At 35.7% G+C, this 18067-nt stretch overlaps 1 protein-coding gene across 20 annotated transcripts in view; it reads left to right on the forward strand.

Moving 5' to 3' along the window:
- ADGRL2 (adhesion G protein-coupled receptor L2) overlaps positions 1–15127 on the forward strand; it is a 381557-nt gene extending 366430 nt beyond the window's left edge. For 8 of the 20 annotated variants that reach the window (XM_087960527.1, XM_087960529.1, XM_087960530.1 and 5 more), the window contains 3 exons: positions 2580–2708; positions 4395–4491; positions 13024–15127. In XM_087960527.1, coding sequence (XP_087816653.1) covers positions 2580–2708; positions 4395–4491; positions 13024–13778 — 981 coding nt within the window. In that variant the 3' untranslated portion in view covers positions 13779–15127. Of the gene's footprint in view, positions 1–2579; positions 2709–4394; positions 4492–9265; positions 9395–9613; positions 9696–10391; positions 10444–12203; positions 12257–13023 lie in introns of all 20 variants that reach the window. The other 12 variants (XM_087960520.1, XM_087960522.1, XM_087960521.1 and 9 more) reach the window with 5 other exon arrangements.
- The last annotated feature ends 2940 nt before the right edge of the window (positions 15128–18067 follow it).

The following is an 18067-nucleotide window of genomic DNA, read 5'->3' on the forward strand; positions in this document are numbered from 1 at the left end:
ATTATCATCTATAAGGATAAATTTGCCAGAATGAAATATTACCTTTTAAAAAAAACACTTTCAGAATAGTATATTAGGATTTTTGTTTTCAAAATCATAAATACAAAGGGGTGCTATATTTATAATGTTAATATTTTGAAACATGCAGTATCTTATTTTTATAGTAAGCAAAGCCAACAACAAAGTCATAACAAAATGCCATTCAAGTGTAGGAAAAGTAGGTAAAGTAAGTCAAGATTATTCATGCTTCCAATGTCATTCAGATTGTCATTTGAAGTTTAAAAGCTCCATTCTCAGTTACTGGATATTGTTCCACTTTTCTATATGTTGCTAATGCAGTCTTTTTATTTGGTTATTGCTAGTGGTCACTAAATTGAGCAGAGAAATAAAATTGGGAAAGTGAAAACGATTATGTTTCCAATCCTGACAAGATGATAGTTCTGTTACCTCGGTTTTCAGCAAGCTGTAATTTAGAAATGATGGCAGTGGAATGTGCAGTCCGACAGAAAATGTATATTTGCTGCAGTACAGACAATTAGGCAAAATCAGCCTCAGAGAGTGATATTGAGAAGACAATGAGAGGATCTGTTGGGTAGAATTCTATAGCTCTTAGCATCTTTTAATTGATAGTTATGCATGCCCATGGAAATATCCGTGTTATTTATCAGTACTGGGCTTTAGTTTTGTTTGAGTTGTTTTCCTGAACAACTAACTACTTTGAACTTCGAGACGTATTTAATATTTTTTACATGAAGTTCCAGTGAGCTCAGCAACATATATCATCCCTTGAAATCAGTAGGGGCCTACATTAGGCTCATTCCCTTTTGTGTTGTGATATGTTCATGCATATTCCACACAAATTTAGTTCAGTGTTGTTTGGCTGTGTCTGTATGAAAAGCTATTTGTAGAATATATTTGAGTGGAAGGTTCACCAGCGGGACTAGTACAACTGGCCAACCTTCTTCCTTGGCACTGTAGGCATGGAACTCTCATGGTCTGCACATTTGGGGACCCAATAATATTCGTTAATCTCTCTCTCTCTCTCTCTCTCTCTCTCTCTCTCTCTTTCTCTCTCTCTCTCTCTCTCACACACACACACACACATATTCTTATAATGTTTATATTTAACTGTTGTATGCATTAGTTGTCTTTCTATGAAAAATGAAAAAGTGTAGCCAAAACCAATGACATCTGAAAATAAAATAGCAATCTAAAACCATGTAAAGATCAAATGAATGCCTACCAAAACAGCAGACAGTAAAACATAATTAAATTCAATGCAGGTTACAAGGAGGAACAGCTGAAAAAGCAAATTCCTTAAGTTAAATACCCTTTCCATTGCTAACAAGGTATATGCTTATAATTAGAGGGGCCTCTGTTGTTTGGGATTTCTCAAAATGTTATGCAGACATAAGAAAAAAATATTTCTTGATTTATAGCCAAAGGTACTGAGATGCTGTGACAGAGGGAAAAGTGCCTGGATGATTTCAATATTTGAGCATGTTCATAGGGATGTCTGCCTTCATCAGGCAGTGGGATACAAAAGGAAAAACCATGTTTAATATCTTGAAACATTGATTAATGACTTAAACTAGAATACATTCAGAAAGCTATTTGAAGCTATTCAATGCTATCTTGAACCCTCAATATCCTGTCATGTTCTCAGTGCTTAAAATAAGTGGAATGATCATCTGTGTATTAGCAGAAAATATTTAGCTGATGCATTTTTACCCAAATTACTAGCCAATAAAATTAAGCACAGGTAGTCCACAATTACTGATCACTCATTCAGTGACTATTTGAAGCTACGTTAGCACTGAAAAATGAGAGTTACAACAAGGTATGAAGTTGTTGCCATTGCAGTATCCTCCACAGTATGTGGTTATGATTGGATACTAGGCAACTGGCTCACATTTTCTATAGTTGCATGTGATCAATATTTAAGACCTTTACAGACAGCTTCCAACAAGGAAAGTCAATGGGAAAGTCAGCAGGAAGTTACAAGTTGTGGTCACATTTAACAATCACAGCAGCTACTGGCAATTGATGTAAGTTGGCACAATCACATGATTTTTCAGTTTACGATCACATAAATTATGCCAAGAGTTGACCATCCCTGTTGCAATCAGTAAATGAGGACTACCTATATTTGGGGAACAAGAATTAATCATTGATCGATCTGTCTGTCTGTCTGTCTATCATCTATTTAAAATGTGCAGAATTTACCATTCTCGAGACAGAACTTTCTGGAAAACACTGGAAAATCCAGCCATTTGCAGGTGGCCCACTAATTTTCCTAAGAAATATTTCTGGAGTGAGAGATGCCACATCTCTTGCCCCCAAATAATATTTACAGCTAAGAAGATGTCATTATTTTTCTCCTATAATATTTGGGAATATAATTTGGGATGTACTGAACCCGTCCCCTGAATATCATAAATGTTACAAAATAATTTAAGTACATGTTTTTTTAATTGAATGTCTAAAACAGTTATATGCTTCATTTTATTATATAGCAATACATTTCAAAAAGGATAACATAAATGTATCCGATTACAATCATTGTTATTCACTTATAGGTACGCAAGGAGTATGGCAAGTGCTTCAGACATTCATATTGCTGTGGTGGGTTACCCACAGAGAGTCCACACAGTTCAGTAAAAGCATCAACAACACGAACAAGTGCCCGCTATTCCTCTGGCACTCAGGTAACAAACATTTTGACAGTACTTCTAATGACAGCATCTTTTAATTAATCTTAGTTATCAAACAGCCCGTTGAGATATGTTCTGTTTAGATGCACTAATTGTATTTCCATTATAACAGCCCTGTTGACACATCTTGATGCATACATGCACATACACACACACATACACATATATGTATCCCAATTCAAACATTTCTGAAAGCTTGGAAATTGTGGACCTAGTTTTAAATTCTTTAATGATTAATAGGTCCATCCACAGACAGATTTAAATAATTACTCTCTGTTTAGAAAATGACTGAATGCAACTTTATAAAATAAAGTTTTATAAAGGTCAGAAGGCAAATAAGTATGCTCTTTGTAAAGAAAAGTTCCAGAAAATATTTCCTGATAGATTTTTAGATACTTATTTCAAGAACATTTTTGTATGCAAAGTAAAGGTTTTGTTGTAAAACTTCCTGGAAAATCACTTGCATGAACTGCTTCATATTGGATGTTATACATGCACTTTTGAATATTTGCAGTTGCCAAATACAAACAAGAATCTCACTGTTTGAAGTAATGTTTGTTATGTATTTGTGGGATTTGACAACTGATTATGTTTGAAGAAGGTGTTTGGAGTGTGTTTGTGGATTTAATGCATAAGCAAAATGGTAGACAACTTTTTGCATAAGCATAAAGTCAATTTTTCCAGGACCTTTTTATACACCTTTTTAAAAAAAATCTTGGAGGTTGTATTGAAATAAAATCCAATAACTCAGAAGGGCACCAATAACTAGTGATACATTTCTATTTAAACACAATTATTTTCATGGATAAGGCCCTCATGTTTATATTACATTATGTTTTTTCCCAGATTTTTGTGATGTTACATTTTTTCCAGGCAGATGAAAAGATTTGAGGACGGGACTAGGCCACTGCATTTAATCTCTCTGTCTGTATGTGTCTGTGTCTGTGTGTATAGTTGTGTATTTCTATATCCAATCTCTTTTCCTTTTAAAAGTACTGATGAATTATAACTTCCTCATATAAAACATAACTGAAGCTTCACAAACATTTAACTCTTTAACTTTCCTTCATACTAGAGCTCAGCTGCTCTGGAAGTATTGGGAAGTAATCATGACATGGATTAGAGAATCTTTAATAAAACACATAAATTACATTAATATGTCAGACCTCAATTTTTTTATGTTTTTTTATTCTGCCTTTATTATTTTCATACATAACTTAAGGCGGCAAACATACCTAATACTCCCTGCTCCTATACTACCCACAACAACAACCCTGTGAAGTGATTAGTGGAACATGACTGGACCACAACATACTTCTCTTAACGTGACTTGGTCAACCTGGAGAGAAAATAAAATGCCACAAGCTCAACACTGCCTAAAAGGCACTAAAACTACAGGAGCTAATTTGAAGCCAAGCACATAACAACATATCCGATATAGCTACTCGCTCTTTTTCAGTAGCCTGATTTTAATAATATGCATAACTTACTATGCAAAAGAAAATTAACAGCATAGTCTGAAACACATTGACTTGGAAGCGAGTATTATTGTGTTCAAGAAAAGGGCTTACATAAGAGATCACATGAGATGATTGGGGACTAGTAATAAACGAGCAGTAGTAGTCTTCTGGAGCCGTTTGAGATATGACAGTTCCACCTGATTTTCTTTACATTTAACAGAGCCGAATAAGAAGAATGTGGAATGATACTGTGAGAAAGCAATCTGAATCTTCCTTTATCTCAGGTGATATCAATAGCACTTCAACCCTTAATCAAGGTCAGTTTTTTGATAGATTTCACTCTACTTTTTTAATAAATGGTATTTTTTAAATAAAAATGTAAAGGTATTAGATTGCAGTAATTAAACCAAATAAACAGATGTACATTGGGAAAGTTACTGTAGGCTAAAGATCTCAGCATTTAAGTAAAAACAGACACATATGCGGAAAACTGTTTTTAAAAAAAACTGTAACTCAGACTGTTTGCCTTGAATACATTTAAAACTCAGTTCCTTCATCTCCTTACTTAGGATGAAAGTTGACATTCACATTCATGGAAAGCGTATTTAAATAAGTCTCATCAATAATTTAACTTAAAAGCAAGAATATAATTTTAAAACTTTGCTAACCTATATATTCTAAAACTGAAACAGAACTACCACCACTAAAATTTTAAATGCATTAGATTACCATACACAGTTTGCCTGTAAAATCAAATTAGCATCCGCTTGCTATAAAAGGCATCTGAAAATTCATTTTCCTTCCAAGAAAGTTCTGATCATGTTTAGAATGTGGAGCAATCCTCTGCCACATGACAGTCCCAGAGAAGGAAGAAAACCCCTAGCTTGCTTTTTAGATATTGGATTAATCCTTTATGACTTTAACTCAGATTTAATATTTATATGCTTTCACTCCTGTTCACATAGACATACAGTACTAAAGAATACTAAAATCCCATCTGGAAATAGCCAAAATGGGATTTTGTTTTGCTGTAAATTTAAAGCTTTAAAATTCTCTTTCAAGGGGCCTTCTTGTCAATTGAACATTCAGAAAAGCACTGGATAACTTTCAGTGCCCAGGTCTAATTCTGCCATGGCAATGATTGGGTGATAATAATTATGCACTTCAATTTTACAAAATAAGCGCATGATTGTGGTCAGCATTACAGGAACATTGCATAGTAAATAGCAATAGCACTTAGACTTATATACTGCTTCACAGTGCTTTACAGCCCTTCCTAAGTAGTTTACAGAGTCAGCATATTGCCCCCAACAAACATGATACTCATACCGACTTCAAAAGGATGGAAAGCTGAGTCAACTTTGAGCTGGTAAGTTGCTGGCAGTTAGCAGAATTAGCCTGCAATTCTGCATTCTGACCATTGCACCACAGTCCTTGTGTGTGTTAATCACTTCATCAGGCAAATAGCATGACTATTTCAACCTAAGTATCTATTCCCAAAGAAATCACAAGCTGGATTGATTTAAAAAGTTGCCATTTGCTTATAGATTCTTTCAGGCCAAAAGAGGATTCTTGTGCGAAAGAGGATCATTCATACTTCGATTCAGCAAGAGTTGGTTTCCATAACAACATTCTCCATACTTGCAAATGTTTCTTCATTGTCTTGAGAGAGATTTGTATACACAAAGCAAATATTTTTAGATAGCTATTCCTTGATGAAGTGATTAAGATTTCTCTTGAGAGAGAAAGAGAAGGAAATGAGGATGTGTGCATCATAACAAAGCAAACTGCATTGTGACATCATTAAATAATTGCATATCAAGGAGTCATGATGCATGTGTCATCATTTTGGCATCCTTGTGCCTTAACTCTAGATGCCTACGTTAATTATTGTAGCTACAAAACACAAACATATGATCATTGCAATGAACATTGTTTGTACATGCTATTATATTTATATTTAAAAATAATAATAAAAGCTGTTTTTGAATTTTTCTAGAATAATGTACAAAATACAATCAGGTTTAATAAGCTACTCAATGTTCACCAATATTGTATACAGTTATAAACCTAACTCCTGGGTTCAAATTTTTGTGAAGTACTGATATATCCTACAAGGGATTTCTAGTTCCTTGCAGCTTCATACTTCATTGTTTGCCCTTGCTGTAATGTCTATATTATCCTTGGTAGGAAATATGACTCTCCCTTCACCAAAACCAATGCTCTGTGTTTTTCTTGTCTAATTGTAATGTGGTGCCAAGCAATTATGTACAAAATGGGAGTGATCGTTCTTTGCAACATTCTGTTTCCCCCCCAGAATTGGTCAATCTGAGCATTCTAAAAGTGGTTTGTATATTTCTGCAAGCATATCTTCCAGAACAGGAAGTAGTTAATGGAGTTCTGGATGTGATCCAGCTCCCAAATGAGCCAAACTGAACATTTTAGGGAAAGTGAAATGTTCCAGTGATGAACTGATCCTTTATGCATAGCTGTAATACCAAGCAACTCAACATGTATAAATTTTAGGAATTAACCACTGTTTTTTGGGCAGAATTAAGACACTGCAATATTTTCTTTTCTCTGATCTCAACCCAATCATTGTCTAAGGCTCCCTTCCGTTCTCTACAAAGGATGTTATTTTCAGTTTAGGCTATACATTATTTGTTGGCTTCCCTTCCTTGCCACAAAGGTGAACTGGAAATGGAAGGGGGGAGAAAAATCAGGAACAGGAAACAGAAAAATACTCTATATCAGGGGTGTCAAACTTGTGTCATCATGGCATCGTCATGTGATTTATTGTGACTTTTTCCCCTTTGCTAAACTGGGCATGGGTGTGGCCAGCGCCTGATGCATCCAGCCCATGGGCCGTGAGTTTGACACCCCTGCTCTATATTAAAAGACAAGCTGTATAATAGAATGTGAGGGAGTCAGTGACTCTTATCAGATTAATCTTTCTCCTTGGAAAGAAACTTCGTAAAGTAAAATGATTTATTGCCAACTGAATGTATTACAGGTAGTCCTCGATTTATGACCAATTGAACCTGGAATTACAGTCATAAACCATTGAGGTAGTTAAGCAGGTTAAGCATGGACCAATTTTACCTGTTTCATTTATTTATTTATTCAATTTCTATTTTCGAAGCAATCATTAAGCAATTGCACTGGTCATTAAGTAATGCCATTCCTGTGACCATAGCGGGAGTGTTGTATCTACAGTAACTTTGAAATCAGGTCTTAGTAGCTTTTGGCAGGTCCATTATAAGTTTGAACAATTGTTAAGCTTACTCGAAGTTGAGGACTACCTGTAACGCTTCTTTTCTATAAAAGGAAAAAAAAACTAATTAGATGTACTAATTTGCAGTTCATAGTCATGATTCACCCACAACCTATGATGTTTTTACACTAACCCAACCATTTCACTCATAAACCATGGTTTGATACACTAGGTTAATTCAGATTTATTCAGCTCACCATGGTTAAACCAAGCTATGGTTTAATATGCAAGTTCAATAGTAATTTGGCTTCAATTGGTTTTATATTTCTGATGCTACCTGGTTGCTTGGGCACAGTTTCAGAGATAATGCAAAATCTGAAGTCTGCCTTATCCTCTGAGAACATCCCAATGAAATGGACCCCATAACATTAAGAAGAATAAGGGCCAGATTTTTAGTTTACAATGAAAACAGAGTCATACTCAGACAGGGTATTAATGGTTCAACTGTATCTGGTGAGTATACTGGAAACAGTATGTCTAAGCTGGTAGCAAAGAACTACGGCCAATTATGTAATTCAACTGGAACCATACTGCATAGTTCTTATAATAGCAATTTTATGATATGTAGTATAGTGACAAAAGGATTTGGATTGCCTTTGTTAATATTTGGAGTAAGCCTCAAGCAGTGGAGGGGGAAAATCAAATAAATTAAATCAAATTGCAAATAAGATTAACGTAAGCTGACAGTACAGCAATTCCCCAAACTCCAGGATTTCTGCTACCTAGAGTAATAATATTTTTAGTAGTGATAAGAGCATTAATATTTAAAATGTAATATCTTCTGCTATTGCCACAATGAGAACCTAATCAATTTAAATTTTGTATATGCATTTTTGGGCTGCTCTGTGTCTCATCTTGGGTCTGTCATACAACACCAGTCTCCCCCACACCCACCCCATGTACTTTCAAACTGCTCAGTCAAAAGGCGCTTTCAACCTAATTTTATTTGCATGTCCACAAAGCAGTGGAGTCTTTGTATCTGTTCTGACAACAATATTAATGTAACAGATCCAAAATCAGTGTGAATGTTTCACATGCTGAGTTCTTACCGAGTAATGCTATGTGTGGCTGCTTCATTAGAAGCTTACTGAAAAGTGTTGATGCATTAGGACTGAAATTGCAGGAAGAGCTTTTTGTATGAGCTTTCATTGTGTTGATTGAAGATTCTTTTTTACAGAGAGAGCAGAGATAACTTAAAGATAATTGACTTTACAAATCCTCACCAATAGTTCAGCATGAAGCCCATTTGACATGTAAAATATATGAATGATTTACCTTTGACCTCTCCTTTAGCATGTATTCCTTGCATAGAACGGAATAGGCGTCTTGCAGCTTGCCATTGCTTACCTTAACTTTGTTTTAAACTATGCTAGTGATAAACCTTGGCTGTTGCTAGGGGAGAATTGCCTATTGCTCTCAATTAACACATTTTTGATCTATCTAGTCTGGTGCCTATCCATAGTTAAAGTTACAGGCATGAAGTTGTAACTTCTTGAAATAGAACATTGGTCTCTGTATTTAATTGCTATCCATGTGTTAACAGCAATTTTGTATAAATTAGCAAATGTCATTTCTCAGCAGGTGTTTACTTTGGGGATTTGGCCAGCACCTGTGAATTACCAAAACCTAACTATATTTTCATTCTCTCCCTTCAAATTAATAGTTCAAATACAGTCAGAAATGTTCAGCTGAATAAAAATTTGATGGGATATACATGACATGTGATGATTTTTTTTTTTAAAAAAAATACACATTATTGGAACTGTCAGCCTGAAATGAAAGAGCTGATGTCTCTCTTTCTGTTTCCTTTGCTTTAGGAGTGACTGGCAATTACCTACTAACAAACCCTCTTCTTCGACCGCACGGCACTAACAATCCTTATAACACATTACTCGCTGAAACCGTTGTATGTAATGCCCCTTCAGCTCCTGTGTTTAACTCACCAGGTGTGCCCACACTTTGGGATATGTTGATTTTGCATTTTTTTTAAAGTATGCTTTGCTCCAAGCCTTTTCTTTTAACATGGTTGGAGCTACAGTTTCCTTTAGAATTATTCTCCTACCAATGCTACTGATAATGCCAGGCTTGTAAAACTGCACTATATTATAGTGTTAATCCTTTGCCATAGTAGTATTTGCCAATAATCCTCCATGTTTTTAACACAGGTGGCATAAATCTTAATATACTATTGCAGGACTGACACCCCATGCTCCGAGAGCCCATCTTCAAGATATATATCACTTAGAGGTATCACATCTATGAAATATAAATTGAATCAAAAGCTTGCTGAGAACATCTGCTTATGGAGTTGATTAGACCATTAAACTCACACAAAGGCATCCTGACATGTGCACTGTCATGCTGTGGAAAACTGCATCCGGAGTCACATTTAGAGGCCAACTATAGTATAGTGCAGCTTTATAGGAGCACTTTGATTTGCTGTGTTGTGTTTTGCTTTGTTTCCTTAAGAAAGTCATCAGATGGTGGCTAGTCTTAGAAAAGCAGAATTGGGAGGAATATACAGCCTGATTGCTGGATCTAATCTCAGATGCTTGGGACAGGGTGTGTCTTCTGTCTTCTGAGCATTTGTCACCTAATTTGACATTGCTCTGATCAGTCATAGGGATGTTAATTCCCTATAAAAGCCAAAGGTATCAGGATTTCAGAGTGTTGTACCTTTGTTGTACTGTACCAGCCAATAAGTTGTTTTTTAAAGTAATGAATCCTTTAAAAATAAAATAATGCACCTTTATTAATTATTAGTTTCATAAGTAGTTTTTAATGTAAATTGAAATCCTGTCTTAAACATTTTATAACATGCTTTTTTTAAAAAAAAAAACTAAACGTATAAACCTGTTATGTCAATTTTCCTTATTTTTAAAGTAAACTGCAGTTTCTGTGTTCATTCTCCTGTTTTCTTACTTTCCTTATGCTCTCCTCTAGCAACCTACAGAGAGACAAGTATGGGAGTAAAACTTAACTTTGCCTATCAAATGTAAATTTTTTCAGCATGATTTTTAATGGGCACAATTAAAACATAACTAGCGGTCATGAAGTAGACTCAGCGGGCAAGTGGTTCACAATTTCCAAATTAATTATTTCCACACTCAACAGTACATGGGTACTGCTTTTTTGGAAGAACCCAAAAAAGTCACTAGGTCTGTAGCAAGCCCTATTGATAACTGATGATATCCAATGCTGAAATAATTTGCTGCTTAAAACCAGAGCACCGTTGAGCAAAATGCTTAATAATTGACTTTTTTTTTTTTTTTACATTCCCACAGTAATCTTGCTACAGGCTAGGAAAGACTTCAAGTGAATTACCTGATCATGGGCATCTAAAGTTACCTCTCTAAAACTGGCTTAAGTGCATTGGAGTGTGCTTAACTCTGCAGTATATCACAGAAAATTCTTTAAGGATTATTAAATATGCTTCAATATTTATTTAATAGAGTATGAAGAATTGGATTATTAAGAGAGAGAGAGAGAGAGAGAATGCCTTTATGGAGGAAATTAATATGGCATGTGGCCCATCATTGGATCTCTCTTATGAATGCCACATGTTCCATATGGATAAAGCTTTTGCAAAAAATAATAATAATCCCAAAACGTATATGAAATTATCCCACCTACCAAACTTGTTTAATCAAAGCCTACAGCTTTTCAAAGACTTGTAACCTTTTATTCTAATTCAGCACACATGAATGGCAAAACAATGTAATGTAAGATTAGCTGCAGCTTTTTATTTCTCAATTAGTATTCCATAACTAAAGGGAGAGAAAAATCTCTGAAGCATCAACCCAGTGTTTCTATCTGTTATAGAAGCAACTTTGAATTTTCTTTGGTTAAGCTGCAGCTTTAAGTACTGGCTGAAAATAAAAACCTGGAAACATTTTTAGATGCACACACAGCCTTTTTTTATTTCTCTGTAACTACTCCAAGCCTTGCATATAATGCAGCAGCTTCACAGTGGTCAGTTTCATTCAGACAACAGTACTTCATTCTTCCTTAAGAGTTTCAGACACTGCTCTAGAACAATAAAAGCAATTCTTCCAACAGCTCACTAGCAAATCATCTAACTTTCCATGATCCATGCCATTCAGTTTCTTTAAGAACTTTCTTTTATCTCCTTTGTTTGGGAAGCACTGTGATGTCTTAGTTTACATGTCTATGTGTCTCTAGAAAAAATGAATTTATTTATTTACCTCAGAAAAAGAACATTTCACCATAAAATTCCTATATCACTTTTTTCCCTCTGTCTCTCTTCCTAAACTTTGTGTCATCTTTCCAGCAGATGTATCCAATTTCTCCATTTCTTCAGCAGTTAAAAGTTTTGATTTTGACTGATAATCTCCCATTCCACAGCTAATATTTCTTCTTTGGTTAATTTTTTGTGACCCATGCTTAGAGAAATCCCTAACATTTCTGCTTTTGATTTCCATATGCCCATGGTGTCTGTGGGCTTAACTCTGAATAGACTGACACTGGTTCATACGGTTCTGTCACTGTGACTGATGCAAACTGCAGGGCTGCAGGTAAATTTTGACATTCTGAAGCCTGGGGCTGTTCCTGGCAGAGAGAATATGAAATGCAACCCTTTCCCCTCCCCCCCAAAAAAAGCACATTAAAGTGGGGAAAAAGCTGTTATTGCAAGTAATCTAATTTGCTGAACCCTTGCTCTGACTAAGTTGCTGAGACGCTCAGTAATTCTTCATCTTGTTACAATAAATCATTTTACTTTCTTTTATATATCAGCTACTCTTAGGCCAGATAGCCTGAGCAGACAGACATGATGTGAGTTGTCCAAAGTGAGTCATTCCACCTGCTGTCTTTCCTGTGTTGGATGGTGCTTGTGGGCCTCAGTCCCTTTCAGTGTGAAAGATGGCTGTCTGTGCTTAACATAGAGTCTCTGTATTTGTCCATTTTTTGGTCATTCTTTTGTTTGTTCCATCTTCAGCTAAAGAAACACACAGACACAAGGAAATGTTAGAAATATTATATTAAAGTAGTTGCTTGCTAAATATGTGAATTTACTGTTATGCATTTACCTTCTGTTTTGTATGTGACCTGATTCCCCTTCCTTCCTTCTCTCTTTCCTTCCTTCCTTCCTTCCTTCTCCCTTCTCTCCCTCCCTCCCTCCTTCCCTCCTTCCCTTTTATTTATTTTTAATTTAGTGTTGTTTAGGACAAATTCTGTGGCTTTTATTTTTCCCGTTGTACTTACGCATTAAATGTTTATGAATGAATTGCTTTGCATTCATATGCAAGGACATGGAGTCACTTTCCTCTTCCTTGCAGGAAGAATTGTAGAACTGAATCCTAAATTGGAACCTGTTAACATTTGTTTTAAAATTTCTGATTGAAAATATCACTGAAGCTCCAAGGAAAAACAGTGTTACCTTGTAAAATTCTCTCTCTCTTCTATATGGTGTGTAGTTCTTTTACACTTGGGAGATATGTCCCAAGTCTCACTTTCAAGTACAACTTTGTCCTGAACGACATTAAAGATTTTCTTAGAATAAGAATTTTAGTGCCAGGGTAAGTAGTAACCCATGGGTGTCCCTTCTCTGTTGCAGGACATTCACTGAACAATGCCAGGGATACAAGTGCCATGGATACTCTACCGCTAAATGGTAATTTCAACAACAGCTACTCTTTGCGCAATGGAGACTATAATGACAGTGTGCAAGTTGTAGACTGTGGACTAAGCCTGAATGATGCCGCATTTGAAAAAATGATCATTTCAGAATTGGTGCACAACAACCTGCGAGGCAGCCACAAGAACCATAACCTGGAGCGCACATTACCAATCAAAGCTGTGATCGGTGGGAGCAGTAGTGAAGACGATGCCATTGTTGCTGATGCTTCATCTTTAATGCACAGTGATAATACGGGCCTGGAGCTGCACCAAAAGGAACTTGAGGCCCCACTGATTCCTCAAAGGACTCACTCTCTTCTGTACCAACCACAGAAGAAAGTGAAGATGGAAGGAACCGATAGTTACGTGTCACAGTTGACAGCTGAAGTGGAAGACCACCTCCAATCGCCCAACAGAGACTCGCTTTATACAAGTATGCCCAACCTCAGAGACTCTCCGTACCTTGAGAGCAGTCCTGATATCGAGGAAGATCTCTCTCCCTCCCGGAGAAGCGAAAATGAGGACATTTACTACAAAAGTATGCCAAACCTTGGAGCTGGCCATCCGCTTCAGATGTACTATCAAATCAGCAGAGGGAACAGTGATGGCTATATCATTCCCATTAACAAGGAAGGATGTATTCCTGAAGGGGACGTTAGGGAAGGACAAATGCAGCTAGTGACAAGCCTTTAATAGCATAGCAAAGGAATCCTGAAGGCCACATGCAAGTATTAAACAGACAGACACTTAATTGGCTCCATGCAGACCCCCTCATATCTGCTTGAAGTGACTATTCTCTTGTCCCTGTGGTTTCTCCCATGTAAAGGAGTTGACTGGACCTTTCAGTTCTGTGAATTTTTATAAAACAAAAAAAAAGCTTTGTATATACACAGAGTATACTAAAAGAATTATTTGTTACAAAGAGAAAAGAGAGAGAGAGAGAGATACCATCAAGGTATTTTAAGATATCTTGCTGCTGACATTTTAAAAAAAAGATTGTGAAATAAACACACACACATACATACATGCAAAGTGTTCCAGCCATTTTACAGCAGCAGTTTGGGAACTAAATTTGTAAATATGGCTGCATCATTTTTGTATGCCTGCATTGTATTATATACAAGAGGTAGGCACCAAAATCCTGTGGGACAAATTTATTGTACCTTACTATTCCTGACTAGACTTGCAAAAGCAGGAGAGAGATTCTGCACCAGTATGCTGTTCATGGCAAATCTTTCCCACTAAGGCAAGGGTTGAAAACATGTCTAACCACTAGCAATCAAGCCACAGGCCTTATTTCATATATTTCTTCAACTGTACAATGTTCTCATGAAAAAAATGGCTAAAGAAATTATATTTTGTTCTATTGCTAGGGTAAAATAAATAAATACCTTTGTGTCCAAACAGAAATATAATTGTCATTAAAATAATTTTAAAGGATTTGAAGAAAATATTGTGAAACGCTCTTGGTTGCACATATGCTACAAGCTGTTTCTTCTTACACTTGGTTCCGTAGTACCGTAATATGTTTAAAATGCAAACTCTACCCATTTTCTACTTCTTTTTCACTGTAAACAGTGGTCTGCTTTGACATGACTATTCTTATGGCTTAAACTTGATACTGCCAAACAAACATATTTTATGGGAAGAATTCTCTTAGATGCCAATTTATGCCAGGCCTTGCACACATTTGATTAAAAAAAAGAACAATCACTCACTAGCTAAAGATTCATTTCCCTTTTGTTCTTTTCTTTGGAGAAGGAGGAGGGAAGGTGGACTAGTGAATGGAAGGTGCCTGCCCCTTTTAAGCTAAGAGAAAACATAAATATTACTCTTCCATATTCCTTCTGCCTATATTTAGTAATTAATTTATTTTATGATAAAAGAGCTAATTAAATGTACATTGTTTCAGGTTTTTCTTTTTTTGCTCTTTTCCCCCAAATCCCTTTGTGTAAACCTGTTAATAATGAGCCCATCACTAATATCCAATGTAAAGTTTAACACCTGTTTGACAGTAAATAAATGTGAATTTTTTTTCCAAATAGGTAAAAATGCGCTTTCTTGCATTATGGGTTTAATAAGCTCGATTATTGATTCTGTGAGCTGCTGAAATTCTGCTTTAGGATCATTCCTTTTACAGTTTTCAGACTATGTGAAGAAGACTGAAGAAAGGGTCAGTTCTGTGCCACAACTTTATTTCCACATGTCATCAAGATGAAAAGCAGGAAATTGGGTTAAAAAGTTAGCAACTTAACTTTCCCTTTTATATGAGATTGTTTTTTTAAAAAAATCATTCAATCTTATTGATTAAGAGAAAAATTTGAAAACTCTACAGTCATGTTTCAAGCAACTGAAATGCTAAATCTCCAATTCGTGATAAAGATAATCTCTTGCTCCCAAGAACAAAAATAAAATACATTACTTCGTTTATTAAAATGCCATGAATATTCAAGCCCTTGCAAAAATGGTAAAACTCCAGCATTTTTGTGATATGCAAATTAACCTGACTCTTATTTCTACTATTAGCAAAGAGGGAATCAAGGCAGGAAGTTGATACAATGCCCAGAGCTTTATAGTGTGTCAACAGCAAAGGGTTTAAATTTCACTAAACTTATTTGTTTATTCCGCAACATTAAATTGTGTATACAGCGCTCCAAATTCCAATTTTCATTCTCAGTAACTCAGATTTAAGTAATGTGCTGATTTTTCATTCTTATTGCTAATTTGTTGGATCTTTTCCTCCTGTTTGTGAGCTTGTGTTGTGTGTATTGTGGCCCTATTAGACAAAACCAACATTAAACTGGCAGTCCCTGCCAAGATTTTCATTAATAATTAAGGCCACTGGGTACAATCTGCAGTGAAAGTTCTGCAGAAGCACCACTAAATTGATTGAAAGTTGCCTAGCCAAACTTTGTAGTAGCCTTTACACGATGATGGATGAAATTTAATTTAAAGGAAGCTTTTGATGCAGCTATTTGTGATGTAGAACTACAAAATGTACACCAAGATTAGCTGTGATATACATGTTACTTCAGCATGATTTTCTCAGGTGGTTTTATCACCCTCCTGATTCACAATGGTGTATACATTCTAGTGTACTGCACTAGCCTGGAGAGCAGGTGCAAGCTCTTCCCCACTGCTGAGCAGTGTTTGCATAGACCAGCTGCTACCAGTAAGTGATAAGAGGGCAGGGAGTGTGTGATGCATTAGACTATCTTCTGTTAGTGTTCCTACTTGTACTTTCTGTTTCTTATATGTTGGGTTCCCCTTGCTTAGCTCTTGTCTTCCTGCCACTGTCTTTTGCTTCTTCCCACATCTGCTCTTGATTTCCATTTATATTTTCTTGCAGTCTACTGTCATGTGAATTCTTCTCTGCTTCTTCAGGACCTTATGCATACTGCTCCTGTTAAAGGTCTTTCTGGCACTGCATCTATAGTTAGTGCTGTATTTTGATAAAAAAAATTTGTACCTATGGAACGTGATTGGAAGTACGTATTTATTTGGGGTGACCACAGACGTTTTGTATATGAGCTTGTAAACTGTCCAGAATAAATTCTCAAAAACCAGTTGGAAAATTCACTGAGCTCTTCAAAAGAAGAGCAATAAATCAAAGGGAATTCTAAGCAAGTACATTGGGTTTCTGAGATTATACTAGAAAATAGTTCCCTTTACTGAAACCATTTGATGAATGAATTAACAAGTAGCAGTTATAAGCTGTAGTTTAAGTGGACTCTTTTATACATTTCATTTGTTTTACTTCTATTGAACTCAATGGTTCTATTCTGGGATATGATTAAAGTCTTGAGTCTAACTTTATATTGATGAGAAAAGAAAATCTGAGAATGACACATACTCATTCTTCACTCATTCTTATGAAATATGTAGAGAAATGACCAATATGCACTAATAAGTCTTCATAGAAGTTAAGTTTGTATTTTCAATGTGGCACTTACTGGCTACTCTAGACATCAGTTCTCATCATCCTCAGTCATCCACTTTTCATTGCTGTAGTCTACTAAAGTTAGAAGGTTCAAGGCAGGAAAAAACTTGATTCAATAAATTTTAAAAAAATGGAAAAGGTTAATGGAAACTGGTAACACCAAAAGGAATTTGTAAGTACATGAAATTAATGCAAGATTTTAACTTATTATTCCCTTATTAATGTTCTATTATACATGAATGGTTTATAATACTCTGTAGCTATTTCTTGTCTTCCTTATTGTGAAGGAATGCAAATTAGCATCTTTCAGAGTTTTAAGACTTTTATTTGCTTTTTGTGTGGGGAAATTAATTATTCTTTCTGCTACAGACCTGGTATAAGGTATGGAGTCACAGGTGAGATGGGTGGTGTAGAAATTTAATAAATAAAAATAAATAAATTAGAAAGTGGAATAAATATATGTGCTGCCATTTTCAGCAGTCTTTTATTTACCCATGTCAATGTTTCTCCGACCTTACTAGCTTTAAAATGTGTGGACTTCAAGTCTTAGAATTCTATTAAGGTTGAGAAACTAATACTATCGATGTATTAAAAGCCCATTTAATAGGGTTGCTCAGCACTTTGGATTGGGTTAGATTTAGAGCACATGAGGTTTGCATAATTTGCCCCTGAGTGCAATTATTTAAACTGTGGAATGCTTCCCTGTTGTACCTCAGGATGCAGTAGCTTTAAAAAGCTGCAGAGATGTTCTATGTGGGAAACTTACATGCTCCAACAAAACTTTTTGACTGTTACTGAATCTGAAGTCTTGCTCAGTCTTAATGGCTATACCATTTCTCTTAGTGCTTTTCAAGAATCAAAAAATGCTTCCAGAAACTAACATCCAAGATAAACAAAGGGAAGAGAAATCCCACAAATATCAAGAGTTAGTGGCCCAGAGCTGCCAACTTAAGGAAGTCGTTGTTGTTGTTTTTTTTGTTTTTTTTTAAAAAGCACAATGAGAACATTAGCATCAGGATCTTTACAAGAACTTCTGTGCTGG

This window comes from Notechis scutatus, chromosome 3 (genome assembly GCF_049901735.1).
Source record: "Notechis scutatus isolate UNSWTSFEM ecotype Mainland chromosome 3, rNotScu1.2, whole genome shotgun sequence".
NCBI classification, from domain to species: domain Eukaryota; kingdom Metazoa; phylum Chordata; class Lepidosauria; order Squamata; family Elapidae; genus Notechis; species Notechis scutatus.